The sequence below is a fragment of the Mastigoproctus giganteus genome, chromosome 11, assembly GCF_048544385.1.
Source record: "Mastigoproctus giganteus isolate SK-2022 chromosome 11, ASM4854438v1, whole genome shotgun sequence".
NCBI classification, from domain to species: Eukaryota; Metazoa; Arthropoda; class Arachnida; order Uropygi; family Thelyphonidae; genus Mastigoproctus; species Mastigoproctus giganteus.
In genome coordinates, this window is record NC_143585.1 from 144531154 (window position 1) to 144553462 (window position 22309).

Here is a 22309-nt window from a genome sequence, read left to right on the forward strand (position 1 = left end):
TTCCGCCACCGACTTTGGTGCTTGCTTTTCAACGTTAGATTTGTGATTTTGTTGAAATCTTTGAACACGTTTAGTTGATGTTACTTTCGGCATTGTCACTACTTAACTAAATGAAACACAACCGCACTGCTCGAAAAATGCAGAGTAACTGAACGAAGTAGTTACTTTAACGAGTTGTTCAACTCTCGAAAACTAAAAACCCGATTTGAAATCTAGTTATATATCTTTGTAGAGCTCTCAAAGAGCAACAATTTTGTTGCTTACTGTTCTTGTTTAACATTTATAGTTTTCAAGATATTGTGAAAACAAACTTGAAAATGCTCGAATTTTTCAACTCTCTCAAATTTTCATCGCTATTACTCCTGAACCATAAGAGCTACATCAAAACTATTTATAGATGTGAAAACTACGTTTCCTACTGAACAATTTTGTCGCTTACTGTTTATGTCTATCTATCATAGTTTAGATGTTATTGAGAGTGAAACTAATGAAGGCACAACGGTAAATGACCAAAATGTGAACTTTTTAGTTTTTTCTAAAAAAAAATTATATTAAATATCAAAATTTCAAATTTTTTTCTTGCATATTCGTCGACATCTTTGGCATCACATTATATACCTGACAAAATAAATATAAATTGTTTATACTATCAGTTTCGGAGATATAACAGCAGTTAGAAGTTTCACTTTTCATGACAGCCTGAGCACCATAGGGTACCCCCAGCATAGATTTTATTCATGTCAAAAAATATATTGAAACTTGCATTATAAGGTACTAAATTAAAACATAAGTTGGAGATGTTATAAATAGTTTATTTATAAAAAAAAAAAAAAACTGAACTGTTGCAGTTATAAGAAATTATTTATACTTATACTGTTCTTATAACAGGAAAAAAAATTCTGTGGAAAATGAAAAGCAGCTGTATATCAACTTTAAATCTTGGTATGTGAAAGATCTTGAAAGCCTGCACAACAAACTTGGTTAAAAAAAAAAAAAAAAATTCCAAATGAATTTAGAATTGGCAGTTTCTCTGATTTCATGAAATATTTATATAGCAGTGAATGATGAAATTGCCCCACCAAATGATATTTTAATTTTATTATTGGTATGATATTATTCATCAAGAATAAAAATTAATGCAAAGCATTCATATGCAACCACATTATAAAATGATAAATATTGCAGGTGCAATGTAATCACTTATATTATGAATGTTTATATATATATATATTAGTAAATTATTTCAGCTCTGATTCATACTATATATATATATATATATATAAATTTAACCATTGAGACTATCAATACAATAATTTAGACTTAAGATGAGGATAGAATTTTTAAAGAGAAAAAAAAAAATTGAGATATATTAATATGTGAGTACGTTGAGGTGTGAAAATCACCCATTGCTGAATACTTAGTTTGATATTATTTTAAAAAATTTCCATTATGAATATGATATTATACTTTAAAATGCATAGTTTTGTTAATCAGGTAAAAAAAAATTCAGTGGGAAGTATTCAATAACAGAACTGTTATTTTTATAAACTTGTTCTAAAGAGATTCATTTTAAATGTATTTTGTAACGTTACAGAGTAATTTTTATTGTAACGTTACAAAATAATAATATTTTGTAACGTTACAATAAAAATTATTAAAATTTTATTATTACTTTGTAACGGCTTCTGAACATTCACTGACTTTATTTTATAGGAAAGACAAATAGCATAAAATGTTGATGTACATCACATGTGTGTGACCTCTGTGTGAGAATTTAAATAATCATTACTGAAACCAAACTGAGAACTAAAAGGAAACAAATTTAATATACAGCCACTCCCCGATTTATGTAAGGGTTGCATTCTGCAGAACTATGTAAGTCTGAATTTCTCTAAATGCTTGTGCAGAGGTGCCTCCGTAGCCAGGTGAGCAGGAGCAGCAGTGCATAGCACATGCTTCTTGATTAAACCAGGGTTCAAGCCCATGACCACCAAATATGGAGGATGTGAAAAGGTCAGGGTATGACCACCGCAAATACCTGGAGAAACGTGGCCTTAGTTGCTAATGCTCCTAAAAACCAAATAAACAACAACAGCTTATGCAGCACTCACAACTGTGCTCACTGAATTGATTGCATCAAAAAAGAAATGTTCGACAAACATGAAAATAGAATTATTTATTGTATTTATTCCATTTTTTATCCCATGCTCAGGAAAAGTTACAAAAGCATGCAATTTAAAAATTTTCAAAATTATAAAATTACAAAAAAAGAGGAGACAGGCATATTGTCAGTAAGTTTTATCTCTTGAGCGCTGTTGCCAGAATCGACGTCTTCAGCTGATAAGTACACTACTGTGGAGATTTAGAAGGGGTCGGCTGCTCAACTTTTTTGAAAGAACATATTAATGGATGACTGGATGGTGGCTTTTTCTTTTCATTGTAGATTTCTTTCTAGCAAGCATATCATTCATCCCTCTGTTAACTTTTAAGAATCGTTCACTGTCAGGATCCATCTTCTCAAACCTCGCCATTGCCATCTCTTTGGGGATGAAGCATCTTGGCTCCTCATTTGGTTCATCTTGAGCTTTGTCAGCAGTTTCTTCTTTCACTATTTCTACCTGCAAGTCAATAAATCCTTCATTAGATAATTCCTTCTCTTCTTATTCTATTAACTCCTCCATGTCTTTGGCATCATCCTCTAGCTGAAGTAGCTCTGCAACCTTTACAATCGTATGTCAGATGAACTAATGAGACATATGGCAGAGAAGAAAAATGCATGGGATACATACAAATTAATGGGTGACATGGAAGCCTATGATAGATATAAGTTGGTCTGTAACCAAGTCACAAAGGAGATTAGGCAGGCAAAGGCAGATTATGAGAAATCCTTGGCAAAGGACGCAAAGAAAAACAGAAAACAGTTCTTTACCTATTTAAAATCAAGAAGGAAAGGGATGAATCAGATTGGTCCACTGGATGTTGATGGTTCAACAGTTGAGGATCCTGCTCAGGTGGCTAACAATCTAAATGAGTATTTTGCATCTACATTCACACATGAGGAGTTATTCAGGAAGGGGAATGTCGTAGGTGAAGTAAACATTGGCAGTGAGCTAGATTATTTTCTAATAACTGAGAGGAAAGTGGAGGAGAAATTGCTGAGGATAAACATAAAAAAGGCACCAGGGGTGGATGGGATCTATCCAGTTATATTAAAGGAGGCAGCAAAGGAAGTAAGCAAACCCCTAGCCATAATTATGAGAGCTTCTTTGGACTCAGGGGAGGTACCCATGGACTGGAGATGTGCAAATGTAACCCCAATTCACAAAGGAGGATCAAAGGCTGACACAAGTAATTATAGACCTGTTAGTTTAACTTCGGTTCCAGGAAAAGTAATGGAGGCACTGGTTAAAGAAGCACTGCAGGATCATCTGGACAAGAATTCAGTTATAGCTCAGACACAGCATGGTTTTGTTAAGGGCAGGTCTTGCCTGACCAATTTGATTGGATACTATGATGTAGTCACAAAAGAACTGGATGCAGGGAATAACTTTGATATTATATATTTGGATCTTAGAAAGGCTTTTGATACTGTTGCGCATGGAAGACTGCTGCACAAATTGGAGAAGTGTGGCATTGGAGGCAAATTGCTGCTATGGATAAAGGGATGGTTGAGTGGCAGAAGACAGAGAGTGGTAATCAATGGACACTGCTCAACGTGGACTAATGTTATTAGTGGAGTTCCTCAGGGTTCAGTGTTGGGTCCATTGTTGTTTTCTGTATTTATAAATGATATTGATGATGGTGTATCAGGCTTAATGTCCAAGTTTGCAGACGATACCAAGGTTGGCAGGGTTGTTAAGGACACTACTGATACTATGCTGCTGCAACAGGATCTGGAAAGGTTGAGCAGATGGGCTGAGAGGTGGCAAATGAAGTTTAACATTGACAAATGTAAAGTACTACATATGGGAAACAGTAACCCCAGATCAACGTAACTCTGTGGTACTACGCTGACAGTGGTAGAGAATGAAAAGGACCTGGGGGTAATTGTGCAGGCAGATATGAAGTTCTCTGAGCAGTGCAGACGAGCTGCAAGAGTAGCTCATGGTGTCTTGTCAATGATATACAGGAATTTTTCTAGCAGGGATAAGGATGTGATTATTCCCTTGTATAAGGCATTGGTCAGGCCACACCTTGAGTACTGTATACAGGTCTGGAGGCCTCATTTCAAGAAGGATGTAGAGCTGCTCGAACGAGTACAGAGAAGGGCAACAAGATTAGTGAATGGAACAAAGGGTTGCTCTTACGAAGAAAGGCTTAAGTTTTGCAAATTACAGAGCCTGGAGACTAGGCATCGGCGAGGTGATCTGATAGAGGTGTATAAGGCTTTGAATGGCTTGAGCATGCTCAATGCCGATGGGATTCTTCCTCTTGCTCAGAATAATCACCTGAGAGGGCATAAATTCAAATTGAGGAAGGACGGATGTCGGATAGATGTGCGGAAATTTGCCTTTAGCCAGCGGGCAGTTGGTTTGTGGAATAGACTCCCATCGCTTGTTGTTGAAGTTGATAGCCTAAATAAATTTAAGGCTCAGCTGGCAGGTATTTCGAACGAACGGAGGGGTGAAATGGGAGTAGTGGTTGGTTTTTTTTTTTTTTTTTTTTGGCTGATGCTGAATAAGCTTGCTTTCTTGCATCATATGCCTCTACTAATGCTAATGTATCTGTAACCTCTTCATATGATTCGTCTTTTTTTCAAATCCATTGAAGCCTTTTACATGCCGTGGGCATATTTTCTTCTATGCACCATTTAAACAACTTCTAGTAATTTCCACCCATGCCTTATTAAGGTTTAGATGGCATGGTAAAATTGTAAGATTTCCAAAAGTCTCTTAACGTAAAATTTTTCTCATTGTCTACTGCAGACAATGCCTGAGCAAATGCTTTTAAATTCAAAATAACACCCTGATCCATAGATTGGATGAGTGAAGTCGTGTTTGGCAGTAGAATATGATTCTCACGTTCGAATTGAAATCATCTAGATACGTAGGATGTCTAGAAGCATTATCTAATAGAAGCAAAAAAATCTTGAAAGGAATGTCGTTGTCGTTACTATATTTTTCAACCTTGGGAATGAAGCAGCATTTAAATCAATCCTCAAAGAGAGATATTGTTATCTATGCTCTCTGGTTCGATCGGAAATGCATGGGTAGAATGACTTTATCGATGCCCTTAAATGCACCAGGATTTCCAGAATGGTACACAAGCAGTGGTTTTAATCTGTAATCTCCTGCTGCATTAACCCCAAGCAAGAGCATGACCCAGTCTTTTGAAGCCTTGAAACCTGTCATTGTCTTTTCCTCCTTGGCAATATATGTTCAATCCGCCATTTTTTTCCAATACAGAGCAGTCTCGTCAACGTTAAAAATTTGCTGCGTTGGGTAGCTGCCTTCATTGATAATTTTTTCCAACACATCCCAAAATTTCTCTGCAGCTTCAGAATCGGCACAGGGAACTTCACCGTATAGTTTGACGTTGTGGAAACCAGATCGATGCTTGAACCTATTAAACCACCCATTGCTTGCCGCAAACTTGGCTTGAGGTTCGCCATACTTATCCTTAATATCTTCATAAATACTTCTTGCTTTTGCTTGAATGGCCATTGGACTCAGGGGCACTTGCTTCTGAATCTGCTTTACCCTCCATATTATTAATAGCTGTTCTATCTTCGATATAGCACCTACGCTGTTTTGTGATCACTGTTGATCTTAAGTGTGTTGATCCTTTGACATATTCTTTTATATGTGCACTGTCCTTTAAAATAGTACTCTCTGTTGAAGCAGTTAGACCTAATTCCCATTAAATAGATGACAAACTTTGTCCTGCTTCGTAATTCTTAATTAATCATCTTCATTTCTAAATAAATTTTGTTTCGTTTCCTAGCACTAACAGCACTTGCACTTTCTGTTGGTCCCTTTCCCTTCACTATTGTAACAAGTAAATTGGAATAAAGAGAAGATTCTGAAAATTTATTTGTTTTTTATATGATTGAAGATTTCACTGAAGGGAAACTCATTTCACCATAATAACTTAAAAATCCACATAATTCCAGTTATTAGTATTATCACAAATGCAATAAGATTGAGTTTACTACCCGCCCGTTTATAAATATGTTGCGCTAACAGAAAAGCCCAATAAACCGGAAAGTGCAAATTGTTTCTATTGTTTTATGGTAGTCACTACCATAAAACAATGAAATGTGTTTTAGAAAAATATCACAAAGGCATGTTATAAATATTCAGGCCCTGAATATTTATTTGAAAAGTGATTTAGTTAACCCTTGCTAAATTATCTGTACTGCAGGACTTTGCCATGGGAAACTTTTTTTTTCACCTATTTTCCAAGACATTTAAGTTAAGAACATTGCCACAGTTATTGAAAGACATTCTGTTGAAATTGATATGACTTGTGAATGTAATGTGTTTTAAGTGTGCTCCATTCACCTCAGTTGAAATAAAGAGAACATTCTCTTTTCCTCTCTTTAAACATAGAGACACCAGATTAAAAAAAAAAAAAAAATTAGTTATCTGTGTAATTTTTCAATTAATAATAACCTCTCCTTTAACATAAATCACTTCATGAATTCTCACTGGTAGGGATTCAGCCAGACCCCTTAAATAGTATATATCAGTATAAGGCCATTCTGAAAACAGTTGAGCCAATAATTTATCTGGGTTTTTTGGAAGCTGTTGCTCTGTTTCAGATATATACTGCATCCCTGAATAACATACCAATTCGTTGGTATGATATCCAGAGTAGTGGAGAAAGAAAATGATAGTAGAATGGTAGTGGAGAAAGAAAATGAAAAAAATTAGTAGCAAATGATACATCCATGTATCATTTGCTACTAATATTAGTAGGATACTAATAAAGATCTCATTAATTGACCAAATGCAAAAAAAAATGGGAGCAATACAGCATACTGTTAAAATTGATAGCATACTGTCATATTGAAATAAATTTCTCTTCTTCTATAAGCATACTGTTAAAAGAATATGACTATAAACAAATTTTGGATCAATAAAAAAAAAATATATCCAACACACAAATAATTATATACCATTTCCCATTTATTCCAAAATTCAGCTTCCAAATATCTGTATAAGAGTAGCAGTCAGTCATTTCATATTTATTGTCAGTTACTGTCTGATAATAATCAACAATAAATCCAAAAAGATTTGTACTCTTTTTTGCCATTTATTTTCTTTATTCCTTCACTTTTTTTAAAATACTTTTTACTTTTGGTTATATTATGACCAGTGAGGGCAGTATTAAGATTACTATGCCCTGTTGAAGTGCACTTCAGGAAGGCTGTACTCTTAAACCCAGCAGTAGTGGTGGGTAACCTGACAAGTGACCCTCAAATAATATTTTTGCTTTAAGTGTTAACCAGTGAGTAAAAATCTGGAATTTTTTCTGCCTTCTTAAATATAGTCAAACTTTTACTGCAATAGTTTCTGCAGTTTTCTTTTTTATTGTTATTATTTATTTATTTATTATTTATTTTTTTATGGTTTTAATACAGAAATTGCATGTGAGAACTTGTTGGGTTACCCGCTACTGTCTTTGCAACTATTTGGCTTTTTGCTTGCAGAGTAGCATGATACTGGACAAGTGCTGACACTGAAAGTAACCTGAAACTTTAAACAAAGTTTCAGGTTACCTACTTAGGTGGTTTTCTTGCTGCATCTACTGCTGGGTTAAATCCTTTCATGGTTCAATTAGGAATTAACTTTTAGTTATATATTTTTATTTTTCTCCCATCCAATGAGATATATCACTGATCTAAAACAGAAGGCAAAAACTGTTATACCTAATTGTGCTTCTTAACTTTTTAAGAAAGTATACATTAAAAATATTTAAAATATTTTTATTTTTACTAAATAATAAATAAAAATAATTTATTATTTAGTAAAAATAAAAAAAATTACTGATTGATATTATATCATTCAGTAAATTTTGGGATCAGGTATGTAATTCTTTTTTGAAATAAATTTTATTTTTATTGTAGCCAGAATGTATGGAGTTTATTGTACAAAAAGAGGATCCTGAATTATACCTTCATCTTGTCAGTATACATGCTGTCAGAGCACTTCCTACTTCTCTTTGGTTTGAGACCAGTTTTGCTGAAGTTTTTCATGAAAATGCACTAGAAAGGTGGGTTACTTTTTACTTTCTGTAAGTTACTTTTACCAAGACACAGCAAATCCCTCTGAAGTTTTTCTGCCTTCACATTCTGTAGGGAAGTGGAGAACAGAAGCTTATTAAACTCTTATTAAAATCTAAATGATTTTGTAATAACTGAGAGCAAAGTGGAGGAGACATTTGAAGTTAAACATAAGAAAGGCACCTTGAGTGGATGGGATCTATCCAGTTAAATTAAAAGCGGAGGGAAAGGAAGTAAGTAAATACCCTTGGTCATAATTATGTGAGCATCCTTGGACTCGGGAAGTCCCCATGGACTGGAGATTAGTCGAGTACCCCAGAGTTTGCTGTTGGGACCCCTGTTGTTTCATATATTTATCAATGCTACTGATGAAGGTATATCAGGCTTCTTGTCCAAGTTTTTTTCAGATGATAAAAGGTTGACAATGACAGTAGTCATCATCATCATCAACCATTTTCAATCCACTGCAGGATGAAGGCCTCTCCAGCAACTTTCCAGTTCCTTCTGTTTTGTGCAATGGCCATCCATTTACTAGCCACAAAATCATGAATTTCATCTAACCATCTCTGCCGTTGCTTTCCAGGTTTTCTTCTAGCTCCTCTTGGGTACCATCCTGTTATTTTCTCAGTCCATCTGTCATCGTGTCTTCGAGCTATGTGTCCTGCCCAAGACCATTTTAGTTCTTTAGTTTTGATAAGAATGTCCTTTACTTGAGTTTGCTGCCTAATCCATGTGTTTTTCTTCTTATCTAACAATCTGATTCCCAATATAATTCGTTCCATTCTTCCCTGTATAGTTCTCAGCTTCTCTTCCATTCTTTTGGTGAGTGCCCAAGTTTCACTTCCATAAGTCGTGGTGGGGAGTATACATTTGTTCATTATTTTACATTTCAGACAAACTTGGATATTGCACTTCAGTATGTGACTATATTTCCTGAATGCTATCCGTCCAAAGTTTATTCTTCTCTTGACTTCCAGCCATTTATCATTATTACAGCTAATAACTTGTTCCAGATAAGTATATGACTCCACCTTTTCAATTACTGCTCCTTCAATCATTATTGGTAAATAAATTTGATGAATTTGAGGTATTGCTCAAAACATCAAAGGCAGATATTGTTGGGATTTCAGAGATGTGGTGTCACACAAATATAAGGAATGCAGAACTGGAATTTGGGGAGTACAATGTGCACAGAAAGGATAGGAAGGGAGGAGGGGTTATGCTATTAGTTAAGAAACACATAAAATCCAAGGAAGTGAAGCCACTCGACATCGCTGGACAGTGCAGTGTCGATTCAGTTTGAGAGTAGAAGTATGCTTTTCAAAATTGAGAGTAGAAGTGTGCTATAGGCCTAATGACTCTGATGGGTATAATAAGATACTGTACAGGGAAATAGAGTGGGCCAGTAAATCAGTCTTATAATGGGGGATTTTAATTTCCCAGATATTGACTGGAATTTGTGGGTTGGTCACTCACACACTAGCAAGGCTTTTGTGGATTTATTGGATGATTGTTTTCTACATCAGCATGTTCAGGAGGCAATTAGAGGGAGTAATACTCTTGATCTGATTATCAGTAGTGATTCTTTATGCATTAAGAATCTGCAGATAAAGGAACCACTAGGTGGCAGTGATCACAGTGTGCTGAAGTGGGATTTACTCAAAAATGTAACTACCATCAGGGGTAAAGGGAAGGGTTATTGCTTTCGTAAAGGCGACTGCGATGGTCTGAGACAGTATTTAAGTTCTATACAGTGGGATCAACTGATGATGTTACCAACAGGAAATTCGAAATGGGAAATATTCAAAGAACCTATCTTGGAAGCTACTAGGCTTTACATACCAACTAAGAAATATTGTTCAAGGTTTAGGCCTAAATGGATGACAGATGAACTAATGAGACATATGGCAGAGAAGAAAAATGCATGGGATACATATAAATTAATGGGCAACATGGAAGCCTATGATAGATATAAGGTGGTCTGTAACCAAGTCACAAAGGAGATTAGGCAGGCAAAGGCAGATTATGAGAAATCCTTGGCAAAGGATGCAAAGAAAAACAGAAAAGAGTTCTTTACCTATTTAAACTCTAGAAGGAAAGGGATGAATCAGATTGGTCCACTAATTGATGGTTCAACAGTTGAGAATCCTGCTCAGGTGGCTAACAAACTAAACGAGTATTTTGCATCTACATTCACACATGAGGAGTTATTCATGAAGGGGAATGCCAGAGGTGAAGTAAACTCTGGCAGTGAGCTAGATGATTTTGTAATAACTGAGAGGAAAGTGGAGGAGAAATTGTTGAGGATCCCATCCAACCCAGGTGGATGGGATCTATCCAGTTATATTAAAGGAAGCAGCAAAGGAAGTAAGCAAACCCTTAGCAATAATTATGAGATTGCCAAGGCCATATTGCTCCGGGGATATGCGGTGGTCATGGGCTCGAACCCCGGTCTAATCAAGATGCGTGTGCTACGCACTGCCACTCCTGCCCATCTGGCTACGGAGGTGTGCCCATATGCAGTACCTTGCATTTGTCAATGTAAAATGTCAACTACCATTTCTCAGCACATCCACCCAATTTTCCTAGATTTTGTTGCAGTAGCTCATCATCACCCTGATTAGTGTCATTAACCTCCCTGCTAACTGTTGTATCATCTGCAAATTTAGACATTAGGTCTGATATATCAATATCATTATCCACTAATAATATTAGTTCACAAAGAGCAGTGCCCATGGATAACCACTCTCTGTCTTCTTCCACTCAACCATTCCTTTATCCATAGCATTAACTTGCTCTTAATGCCGTATGGCTTCAGTTTGTGCAGCAGTTTTTTTATGTGCAACAGTATCAAAAGCCTTCCTGAAATCCAAGTCTATGATATAAAAATAATTTTTTTGCATCTAGTTCCTTGGTCACTGCATCATAATAACCTATCAGATTGGTTAGACAAGACCATCCCATAACAAATCTATGCTGTGATTGTGGTATTATTGCATTCATGTCCAGATGGTTCTGCATTAATTCTTTAATCAGTGACTCCATTATTTTTCCCAGAACAGACGTTAAGTTAACAGGTCTGTAATTACTCATGTCACCTTTTGATCCTCCCCCCCCTCTTATGAACTGAGGATACATTTTCATCTCCAGTCCATAGAGACCTCTCCATATGCTCTCATAATTATGGCTAGGGGTGTGCTTAAATCCTTTGCTGCCTCCCTTAATGTAAATGGATAGATTTCATCCACCCAAGGCACCTTCTTTATGTTCAGCTCCAACAATTTCTCTTCCACTTTCCTTTCAGTTATTACCAAGTCATTTAGCTTCCCGTTTGAAATTAATAAATTTCTGCTATCCCCTCCCCTAAAGAATTTCTCATATGTGAATGTAGATGCAAACCCATTCAGTTTGTCAGCAATCTGAGCATGATCACCAACAGTTAATCCATTCATATCTAGTGGACCAATGTGATTCAACTTCCTCTTTATACCATTTACATAAGTAAAAAAGTCTTTTGTTGCTTTTCTTTGCCAGAAATTTCTCATAATTTCCTTAGCTAGCCTATTATCCTCTGTGACTTGATTCCAGATTAGTGCGTTTGCTGTAGACATCACCACCTGATAATTTATATACATCCCATGAATTTTCTTCACTGCACAAGTCTCATCAGTTCATCTGACATCCATTTAGGTCTAAATGGATTATACATTAAGCCTGATATATCAATATCATTATTGGAACACTATTTGTTAGTTGGTATGAAAAGTCCAGTGGCTTCTATGATTACTTCTCTGAATGTTTCTCATTTAGAATTTGCTGATGATAACATCATCAGTTGATCCTACTCCACAGAATTTAAAAACTGTCTGAGACCACTGAAGTCACCCTTATGAAAACAAAAGTCTTTCCATTTACCCTTGATAGTATTTGTCTTTAATTAAATTCCACATTAGTACAACATGATTGCTGCCATCCAGGGTCTTTTATTGCAGATTGGGTAAGTAATTAGGAGAGAAATAAACACTCCTGTACTCCGTATTATTATTATCATTATTAGCCATATGTTGCAAGGAAGCCTGAGGCTTATGCTGCATCAACCAAAAAAAAAAAATTTCTGAATTACCGAGAGAGAGAGAGAGAGAGAGAGAGAGAAGTAGAAGGGAATAACCAAGAAAGAGAAGAATGATGATATCCAGCTCAGGACCCTGGGTGTGCCAAGCCCATACTCACCAGATGTGAGCCCATAGGTTAACCATTATAGTTCCGAGTATTGAAATAAATTGTTGAAGGAAAGTGAAGAAAGAATATAACATTTGTATTCAGGATATCCAGGAGCATAATTTCCTGTATGTGCACTAGTGACATATAGTAATTCTTTACACATTCAATATTCCCAGGACAGTACAATAATCATAATAATCAATAATATTAATAATTATTGCATTAATCATTCCCAAGCATAACCTATATCTATATAAGTGATTTGTATCTGCAGAGGTGTTATGTTCATGGGCTAATTTGCATGTTGTGTAGGCTACAAAACCCTGCCCTCATCTTGTGATCAAAAAACTACAGACTTGATTGAAGAGGACTTTAAAACTTCCTACTGCCATCAACAGAAATTGAACCCAGACCTCTTCGAAGAAGAGAAGTGGCAAAACTAATATACTATCAAGGAAGATAATGGTAATAATCAAGGCTCAACAAACTGCCATTGGTAACTAAGAAATTCAGCTAGGTAACTAGTATTAGTTGTGGCAAATGATGTAAGAACACAAGCTTACAGAGAATCAGCAAAAAAAAAAAAAAAAACCATTACCCATCTGATCCATCCACCCCTTCAAAATGTCTAGCTGTTCACTGAATTTACTCAAACTACCCGCTTCCAAAAGACAACAGATTGAAGTTTGCTCAAACAATCAACAACCCACTGGCTGAAAGCAAACTTCTGCACAGCTACCTTACAACCATTCTCCTTCTTCAATTTAGGTTAATGCCCACTCATGTGGGTAATCTCAGCAAGTAGAAGACTCTTCCCAGGTGCCTGGTTTCCAGATGCTACAATTTACAGAACTGAAGCCTTTTTGGGTACGAGCACCCTTTTGTTCCTTCACCAATCTTAGAGCTCTTCTCTGCACCCATTCCAGAAGATCTACATCCTTCCTAAGGTATTGCTCGTGTATGATCGAATTCGTGTAGTGTAAACACGTGTTATACGAGGACTGACTGTACATGTTACAGCAGCTTTACTTCCTTCCTTCCTAAAATGAGACCTCCAGACCAGTATACAGTACTCAAGGTGTGGCCTGACCATTGCCTTATACAAGGGGACAATCACCTCCTTATCACTGCTAGCAAAATTTCTGTTTATCATTGATAAGACACCGTAAGCTACTCTTGCAGCCTGTCTGCACTGCTCAGAAAACTTCATATCTGGCTGCACAATTAACCCCAGATCTTTTTCATTCTCTACTACTCGGAGTGTAGTGCCACACAGTTGGTATGTTACTCTTGGGTTACTGCTACCCATATGCAGTACTTTACATTTGTCAATGTTAAACTTCAGTTGCCAATTCTCAGCCCATCTGCCCCACATTTCTAGAATCTATTGCAATAGCACTTAGAGGGAACAGGTATTCTGTGTGTTATCAGGCACTCAGTCTTAAACACTGATGGATCCAATATCTTTCTATTACAGAAGTTTTAGGAGATGTCCGGTTGGCCTGCCTCCATAAATTCCACTCATGCACACCTTCTTGATGGTAAGCCCTGTTATGTCACTTAGGTGGCAACGAACGTGTAGAGTGGTTCTCTTCAAGACGCCTGGTCAGCGTGAAGAGGAAAAGACCAAACCCTCCAGCATATGACAGCACAACGAAACAAATGGCCCTCAGTCCCCAGCGGTTTTCACTCTCCCTCTTACGGCAGCGAGAGGATCCGAGTGGAAGCAGAGGGTGCTAAGAATCTCTGGGTACAACCAGGCTGCCATGCACAGAAACTGAACTTGGCCTGTTACAACGTAAGATCAACCATTGGTGAAGACAGGATATTAGAGCTGGAAAAGGAACTAGAAAATGTGAATTGGGATATCATCGGTTTGGCTGAAACAAGAAGAAGAAATGAATCACTTATAAGTTTATCGAGTGGAAATATGCTGTACACCAATGGAAACAGTGAAAGGAGCAAAGGTGGAGTTGGGTTTCTGGTCCATAAAGATATAAAAAACAACATTTTGGAATTCAAAAGTACATCACCAAGGGTGTCAAGACTAATACTCAAGATTTCTAAGAGGTACAAGCTAAAGGTTATAATGATTTATGCACCAACATCGAGCCATGATGATGAAAAGGTTGAAGAAATGTACACCGAAATTGAGAGTCTTCTAGATGAGCAGAAAACCCACTACACTATTATTATGGGGGACTTCAATGCTAAGGTTGGAAAAAGACAAAACAGTGCAGAAAGAGGAACTATAGGAAATTTTGGAATTGGTGAAAGAAATGAAAGAGGTGAAAAACTTGTGGAATTTGCAGAATCTCAAGGATTGTCAGTAATGAACACTTTTTTTCAAGAAAAGGGTGAACAAAAAGTGGACATGGAAGAGTCTAGAAGATATATCGTGAATGATGTTACAGTCCCGAATGAGGTAAATGTTGGAAGTGATCGCAGAATGGTAAGATGCACACTTGATATAGATGTAGGAAAGGAAAGAAAAAACCTGACTCGAGTAAATAATATGAAGGTCTTTGAGATAACAGAAGAGGATAAAGAGCAGAATGTACTGGAACTTAAGAACAACTTTGAGCTTCTGCAGATTGCTCAGGACCAAGATATCGACGAGGAACACTACAACTTTCTGAAAGTGAAAGCCCAAGAAACCTATAGGGAAAAAGAAATCAAGAAGAAAAAATTAGTCAAGAAACACTTGTTATGATGAACCGAAGGTGACAAATGAAGAGCAAGATAAACACTGACAAGGAAAAAATTGAGTATACTGAGTTATGCAAAGCCATTAGAAAGAGGCTCAGAGAGGACATAAGAAGATTTTTAGGTGCCTCCGTAGCCAGGTGGGAAGGAGCAGCAGTGCGTAGCACACGCTTCTTGATTAGACCGGGGTTCGAGCCCGTCACCACCAAATACGGAGGATGAGGAAAGGTCAGGGAATGACCACCGCATTTCCCGGAGCAATATGGCCTTAGTTGCTAATGCTCCTAAAAACCAAATAACAAACAACAAATAAGAAGATTTAACACAAGAAAAGTAGAACAAGCATTAAGGGAAAACAAAGGACTTAAATCAGCAGCCATGAGCAGTAATACAGAAAGACTACTGAAACTGAAGAATAGCGATGGTGTACTTATAAATAGCAGAGAAGGCATAATTCAAATAACAGAAGACTACTATATAGGAATTATACAAGGAGCGAGGGAATGATGCCAGCTGTGGGGAAGATGCAAATTAGCAATACGACATACCCAATATTCTTCCTAATGAGGTAGAACAGGCGTTGAAGAAAATGAAGAATCAGAAAGCCCCGGGGGAAGATGAAGTTACTGTAGAGTTGTTAAAATTGGGAGGAAGAGACATAACACAAAAACTGGCAAGGCTCTTCACAAAATGCATTAGAAAAGGTGTTGACGCCTAAGCAGTGGAATAATGCAATCATAGTTTTGCTGCATAAGAAAGGAGATAAATCAGAAATTGGAAATTATAGACCAATTAGCTTGTTATCCCACATCTACAAGTTGATCACAAGGGTCATTACTAACAGATTAGAAAGAATACCTGATGAGAATCAACCGAAAAAGCAAGTTGGCTTTAGGACAGGATTCCCAACTATGGATCACCTTCACATAACATCACAGCTAATGGAGAAAGCAAATGAATATACAACACCATTATGCCTGGCATTTGTGGATTATGAAAAGGCATTCGACTCCATACAGCATAAGGCAATGTTTTGGGTACTGGAAAGACAAGGCATAGATACCACATATATTATGATTTTTAAGAAAATATATGAGAACGCTACCTCCTTTATTAGACTAGACAAAGACAGTAGCAAATTTAAAATCGAGAAAGGAGTTCAACAAGGCATATGATGCAAGAAAGCAAGCTTATGCAGCATCAGCCAAAAAAAAAAAAAAAAAAACCACTCCCATATCACCCCTCCGTTGGTTCGAAATACCTATCCAGCTGAGCCTTAAATTTATTTAGGCTATCAACTTCCACAACAAGGGATAGAAGACTGTTCCAGCAACCAGCTACCCGCTGGCTAAAGGCAAATTTCCGCACATCTGTCTTTCCTCAATTTGAATTTATGCCCTTTCAGGTGATTATTCTGAGAAAGAGGAAGAGTCTCATCGGCATTGAGCATGCTCAAACCATTCAAGGCTTTATACACCTCTATCAGATCACCTCACCGGCACCTACTCTCCAGACATTGTAATTTGCCAAACTTAAGCCTTTCTTCGTAAGAGCAACCCTTTGTTCCATTCACTAATCTTGTTGCCTTTCTCTGTACTCATTCCAGCAGCTCTACATCCTTCTTGAAATGAGGCCTCCAGACCTGTATACAGTACTCAAGGTGTGGCCTGACCATTGCCTTATACAAGGGAATAATCACCTCCTTATCCCTGCTAGAAAAATTCCTATATATCATAAATTCCTGGAGACAAGGCACCAGCGAGGTGATCTGATAGAGGTGTATAAAGCCTTGAATGGTCTGAGCATGCTCAATGCTGACGGGATTCTTCCTCTTGCTCAGAATAATCACCTGAGAGGGCATAAATTCAAATTCAGGAAGGACAGATGTAGGATAGACGTGCGGAAATTTGCCTTAAGCCAGCGGGTGGTTGATTGGTGGAAGAGACTTCCATCCCTTGTCGCGGAAGTTGATAGCCTGAATAAGTTTAAGGCTTAGCTGGACAGGTATTTCGAATGAACAGAGGGGTGAAGTGGAAGTGGTTATTTTTTTATTTATTTATTTATCTTTTTTTTTTTTTTTTTTGGCTGATGCTGCATGAGCTTGCTTTCTTGCATCAAATGCGTCTATTAATGCTAATGCTAATCATTGACAAGACACCATGAGCTACTCTTGCAGCCTGTCTGCACTGCTCAGAGAACTTCATATCTGCCTGCACAACTACCGCCAGGTCCTTTTCATTCTCTACCACTGTCAGTGTAGTACCACAGAGTTGATACGTTGCTCTGTGGTTACTGATTCCCATATGTAGTACTTTACATTTGCCACCTCTCAGCCCATCTGCTCAACCTTTCCAGATCCTGTTGCAGCAGCATTGCGTCAGTAGTGTCCTTAACAACCCTGCCAACCTTTGTATCGTCTGCAAACTTGCACATTAAGCTTGATATACCATCATCAATATCATTTATAAATACAGAAAACAATAATGGACCCAACACTGACCCCTGAGGGACTCCACTAATAACATTAGTCCACAATGAGCAGTGTCCATTGTTTACCACTCTCTGTCTTCTCCCCCTCAACCATCCCTTTATCCATAGCAGCAATTTGCCTCCAATGCCACACTGCTCCAATTTGTGCAGCAGTCTTCCATGTGCAACAGTATCAAAAGCCTTTGTAAGATCCAAATATATAATATCAAAGTTATTCCCTGCATCCAGTTCTTTTGTGACTGCATCATAGTATCTAATCAAATTGGTCAGGCGAGACTTTCCCTTAACAAAACCATGCTGTGTCCGAGCTATAGCTGAAGTCTTTTCTAGATGATCCTGCAGTGCTTCTTTAACCAGTGACTCCATTAATTTTCCTGGAACAGAAGTTAAACTCACAGGTGTATAATTAATTGTGTCTGCCTTTGATCCTCCTTTGTGAATTGGGGTCACATTTGCACATCTCCAGTCTGTGGGTACCTCCTCTGAGTCCAAAGAAGCTCTCATAATTATGGCTAAGGGTTTGCTTACTTCCTTTGCTGCCTCCTTTAATATAACTGGATAGATCCCATCCACCCCAGGTGCCTTTTTTATGTTTATTCTCAACAATTTCTCCCCCACTTTCCTCTCAGTTATTACAAAATCATCTAGCTTACTGCCAGAGTTTACTTCACCTCTGGCATTCTCCTTCCTGAATAATTCCTCATGCATGAATGTAGATGCAAAATACTCGTTTAGTTTGTTAGCCGCCTCAGCAGGATCCTCAACTGTTGAACCATCCATATCCAGTGGACCAATCGATTCATCCCTTTCCTTCTAGAGTTTACATAAGTAAAGAACTCTTTTCTCTTTTTCTTTGCATCCTTTGCCAAGGATTTCTCATAATCTGATTTTGCCTGCCTAATCTCCTTTGTCACTTGGTTACAGATCAACTTATATCTATCATAGGCTTCCATGTTGCCCATTAATTTGTATATATCCCATGCATTTTTCTTCTGCCATATGTCTCATTAGTTCATCTGACATCCATTTAGACCTAAACCTTGAACAATATTCCTTAGTTGGTATGTAAAGCCTAGTAGCTTCTATGATAGGTTCTTTGAATGCTTCCCATTTTGAATTTGCTGTTGGTAACATCATCAGTTGGTCCTACTGTATAGAATTTAAATACTGTCTCAGACCATCGTATTCGCCTTTACGAAAGCAAAAACCATTCCCTTTACCCCTGATGGTAGTTACCTCTTTCAGTAAATCCCACTTCAGCACACTGTGATCACTGCCACCTAGTGGTTCCTTTATCTGCAGATTCTTAATGCATGAAGAATCACTACTGATAATCAGATCAAGAGTATTACTCCCTCTAGTTGCCTCCCGAACATGCTGATGTAGAAAACAATCATCCAATAAATCCACAAAAGCCTTGCTAGTGTGTGAGTGACCAAACCACAAATTCCAGTCAATATCTGGGAAATTAAAATCCCCCATTATAAGACTCTCTAATTTACTGGCCCACTATTTCCCTGTACAGTTTCTTATTATACTCATCAGAGTCATCAGGCCTATAGCACACTCCTACTCTCGATTTTGATCTCAGAATGCTTATGTCACACCAGACTGACTTGACACTGCACTGTCCAGGGATGTCAACTGGCTTCACTTCCTTGGATTTTATGTGTTTCTTAACTAATAGCATAATCCCTCCTCACTTCCTATCATGTCTATTCTTTCTGTACACATTGTACTCCCCAAATTCCAGTTCTGCATTCCTTATATCTGTGTGACACCATGATTCTGATATCCCAACAATATCTGCCTTTGATGTTTTCAGCAATACCTCAAATTCATCAAATTTATTTACCAGACTCCTAGCATTGGTGTACACGCAAGTATACATGCATCTCTTCCTATTCTTAGCTACCCTAACACAACCCATGTGTTTACTTGTACCGCAATGACTCCCAGCAGTCTCTGAAATATCTTGCATCTTGTTTTCCAGGCTGCTGCTCATTCCAATAGAAGCAGTGCAAAAATCACTTTCACCTCTGGCAGTGGCTACTGTTAATCTATTAGTCCTTGTATCCCCCCCATGCTAGCAGTTTTCCGACCCACCTAACACTGCCTCGATAACATCAACAAATATTCTTGCACCCTTTCTATTTAAGTGTATCCCATCCCTGTAAAAGCAGTCCCCCCTGTTAACAAGTACAGACCAGGCTGAAAAAAAATTGTACGCCTAGAGCCTTGCGCAATCTTTCCAGGGCCGAGTTGATTGACCAGGCTCTCATCATATACTCCCTTCTATTGTGTCTGGGCAGAATTGCAGACACTTTCAAATTCAACCATAATTCACCGCTTTTTTTCAACAGTGACCTGTACTTGTTAAGTAATTCCGCCAGTCTCCTACTCTTAATATATGATTAGTGCCAACGTGTACAACTATATCACCTTTTGTACCCTTAAAAGATTATATCCACTCTACAACACATCAACCTTTGCCCCTGGTAGACATACCCTAGTCCTGTTCCACCTATCCTTTTTACAAAGCATGTTCTCCGTTTCCCTGACAATAGAGGCAACAACAACTACTAGTTCCTATGGGACCAGTGCATTCTGCCTTGGGAGTTGCCGCTGTGTTGCGTGATGACCAAGTGCAAGCTCTGGCGTTGATGTGGGCAGCTGAGAGCTTGATGGGCCCGTCAATTTAGATCCTTCGTGGGCATCCACCCTGTCCTTCAAGCTCTCATATAGGCCCATAACAACGCTGAGTTGTTACCTGATTTCCTTGCACTCCTTATATCGCACACTCACAAAGCCATCCCCCATGGCAATATCATGTCCTGTACCCGATTGCTCCACATACGTCATACAGGCAGTGCATTCTAAAAGGCTGTGATTCAGAGGTCAACTCCCCCCTCCCCTCAGTTCTCCCCTGAGCCACAACACTCCCATTAGCTTGAGCCTTTTGCTTTGCTGCTCTGGTCAGATCATGATTTTGTTTTAATTTCAATAAAATTTCAATTTCAGTACAAAATTATAACCCTAAACTTGTATCCCAACACAGTTATAATGCTATATATATTTTTCAGTATCGAGTGTTATCTACGAGTTCCGTTTATATAACTTCCATATCAAGTTATGTATTAATTAATTATGTTTCATTTGTAATCTAAGTTGTTATATGTATTTAGTTAAAAAGTACAATTTAATTGACATTGAAGTTTAACAAGATTAACAGATTTTACTGATTGATCGACAATATTATATTATATACTATACTATACTAAGCTTACGCTATCTAGTTCAGGATATAACGTTGTATCGTATAACAATGAAGGCAAGTTACGAACGGTAAATCTACAGACACTCAAGTATTAATTAACTTCCAAATCTCGCTGTCTCAATTCAGAATAAACTAAGGATCCTGACTAGATCTATAAGCTACTTATAGAAAATAATTTGATATAACAGTTGATCAATAAAGCAGCTTAATATGGCTAAAAAACTTCTCGTTCAGCAGAGCTGCAACTTGTAACATGTGGATTTGATACCCTTACTGATACTAAGTAATACCTACAAAATCTCTATCTAAGTTAAACTTTAAACTAAGTATCGTAACTAGGAATATAAAGCTACTCTAGAAAATAAGTTAATATGCCAATTTAAGCTAATAAAACAGAAAAAACTTCTCTATTCCAGGAGCAGTAAAAAAACTTCGCTTGCACAAGGCTATTCTCGAATTAGAAGTTGACGTTTCCAATGGACTTGTCGAGTACACTGACTTGAAAGACCAGTCAGTGATGAAATGCACAGCCTGAAACACCTGTCCTCGAATACTCTGCCTTGAAAGCATACTCAGTGATGAAATGTGGGCTAACTAGGGATGAACTGGCCTATTTGTACTAGTCCTCTTGAATCAATAGTGATTATCTAGAAGCTACCAAAACTTGTGCCTGCAGTATTAGGAACTGCATCACACAGCTGTCGTTCGCAGCACAAAGAACCCCTTTGCTGTAATCTGAAGGTCGCCAAATGAAGCAGCTCACCTTAGGACATCATGTTATAGGAACTGGTGACACCTTGGAATTACAATTTCAGTATGATTTAGCCGGCAGATCTACTCATGCAGCAAGGATCATTCAAGAAAATGTTATAGGAGCTGTTCACAGCATGGTGGAAATTGTTTTCAATATGATGTTGCATGGTTCACGTTTTAAGGAAGAAATATTCACCTGTTGAAGAGGATGTTGGTTTTAACCTCCATCAAGAGTTTGTGAGTTTGACAATGAGTGTCACCTGTGCCAAATCACCTCTTCCATTTTGATTGCCACAGCTGACAGAAATATTCTACATGTATCAGTTTCAGTCATGAAAAACTGGAATGTGCTACATCCATTTCACTCAAGAAATTTGGATGTGCGGTGGAGCAGATCCATTTGCGTTGGATCTGCTCCATGGCACATTGATCCATTGCTCCATTTTCAGCAGGACTTGTCATCTCTTGAAAACTTGTACAGCAAAAGTTAGAAAAGCACCAAAGTCTGCCCTTGCCTTCAGTAGAAGGGCCTCACATCCAGAAGTTGGTGTTTGCACGCTGGGTGCTCCATCAATCAGTTCTCTCGTAGATCCTAGTATTCATGGCACCTACACAGAAGATGTACCCAGTCTTCT

General features: G+C 37.7%; 1 protein-coding gene across 1 annotated transcript in view; it reads left to right on the top strand.

Moving 5' to 3' along the window:
- TBC1d7 (TBC1 domain family member 7) overlaps nucleotides 1-22309 on the top strand; it is a 183073-nt gene that overhangs the window by 89566 nt on the left and 71198 nt on the right. Inside the window, 1 exon segment of the mRNA XM_090384586.1 lies at nucleotides 8072-8217. Coding sequence (XP_090240712.1) covers nucleotides 8072-8217 — 146 coding nt within the window.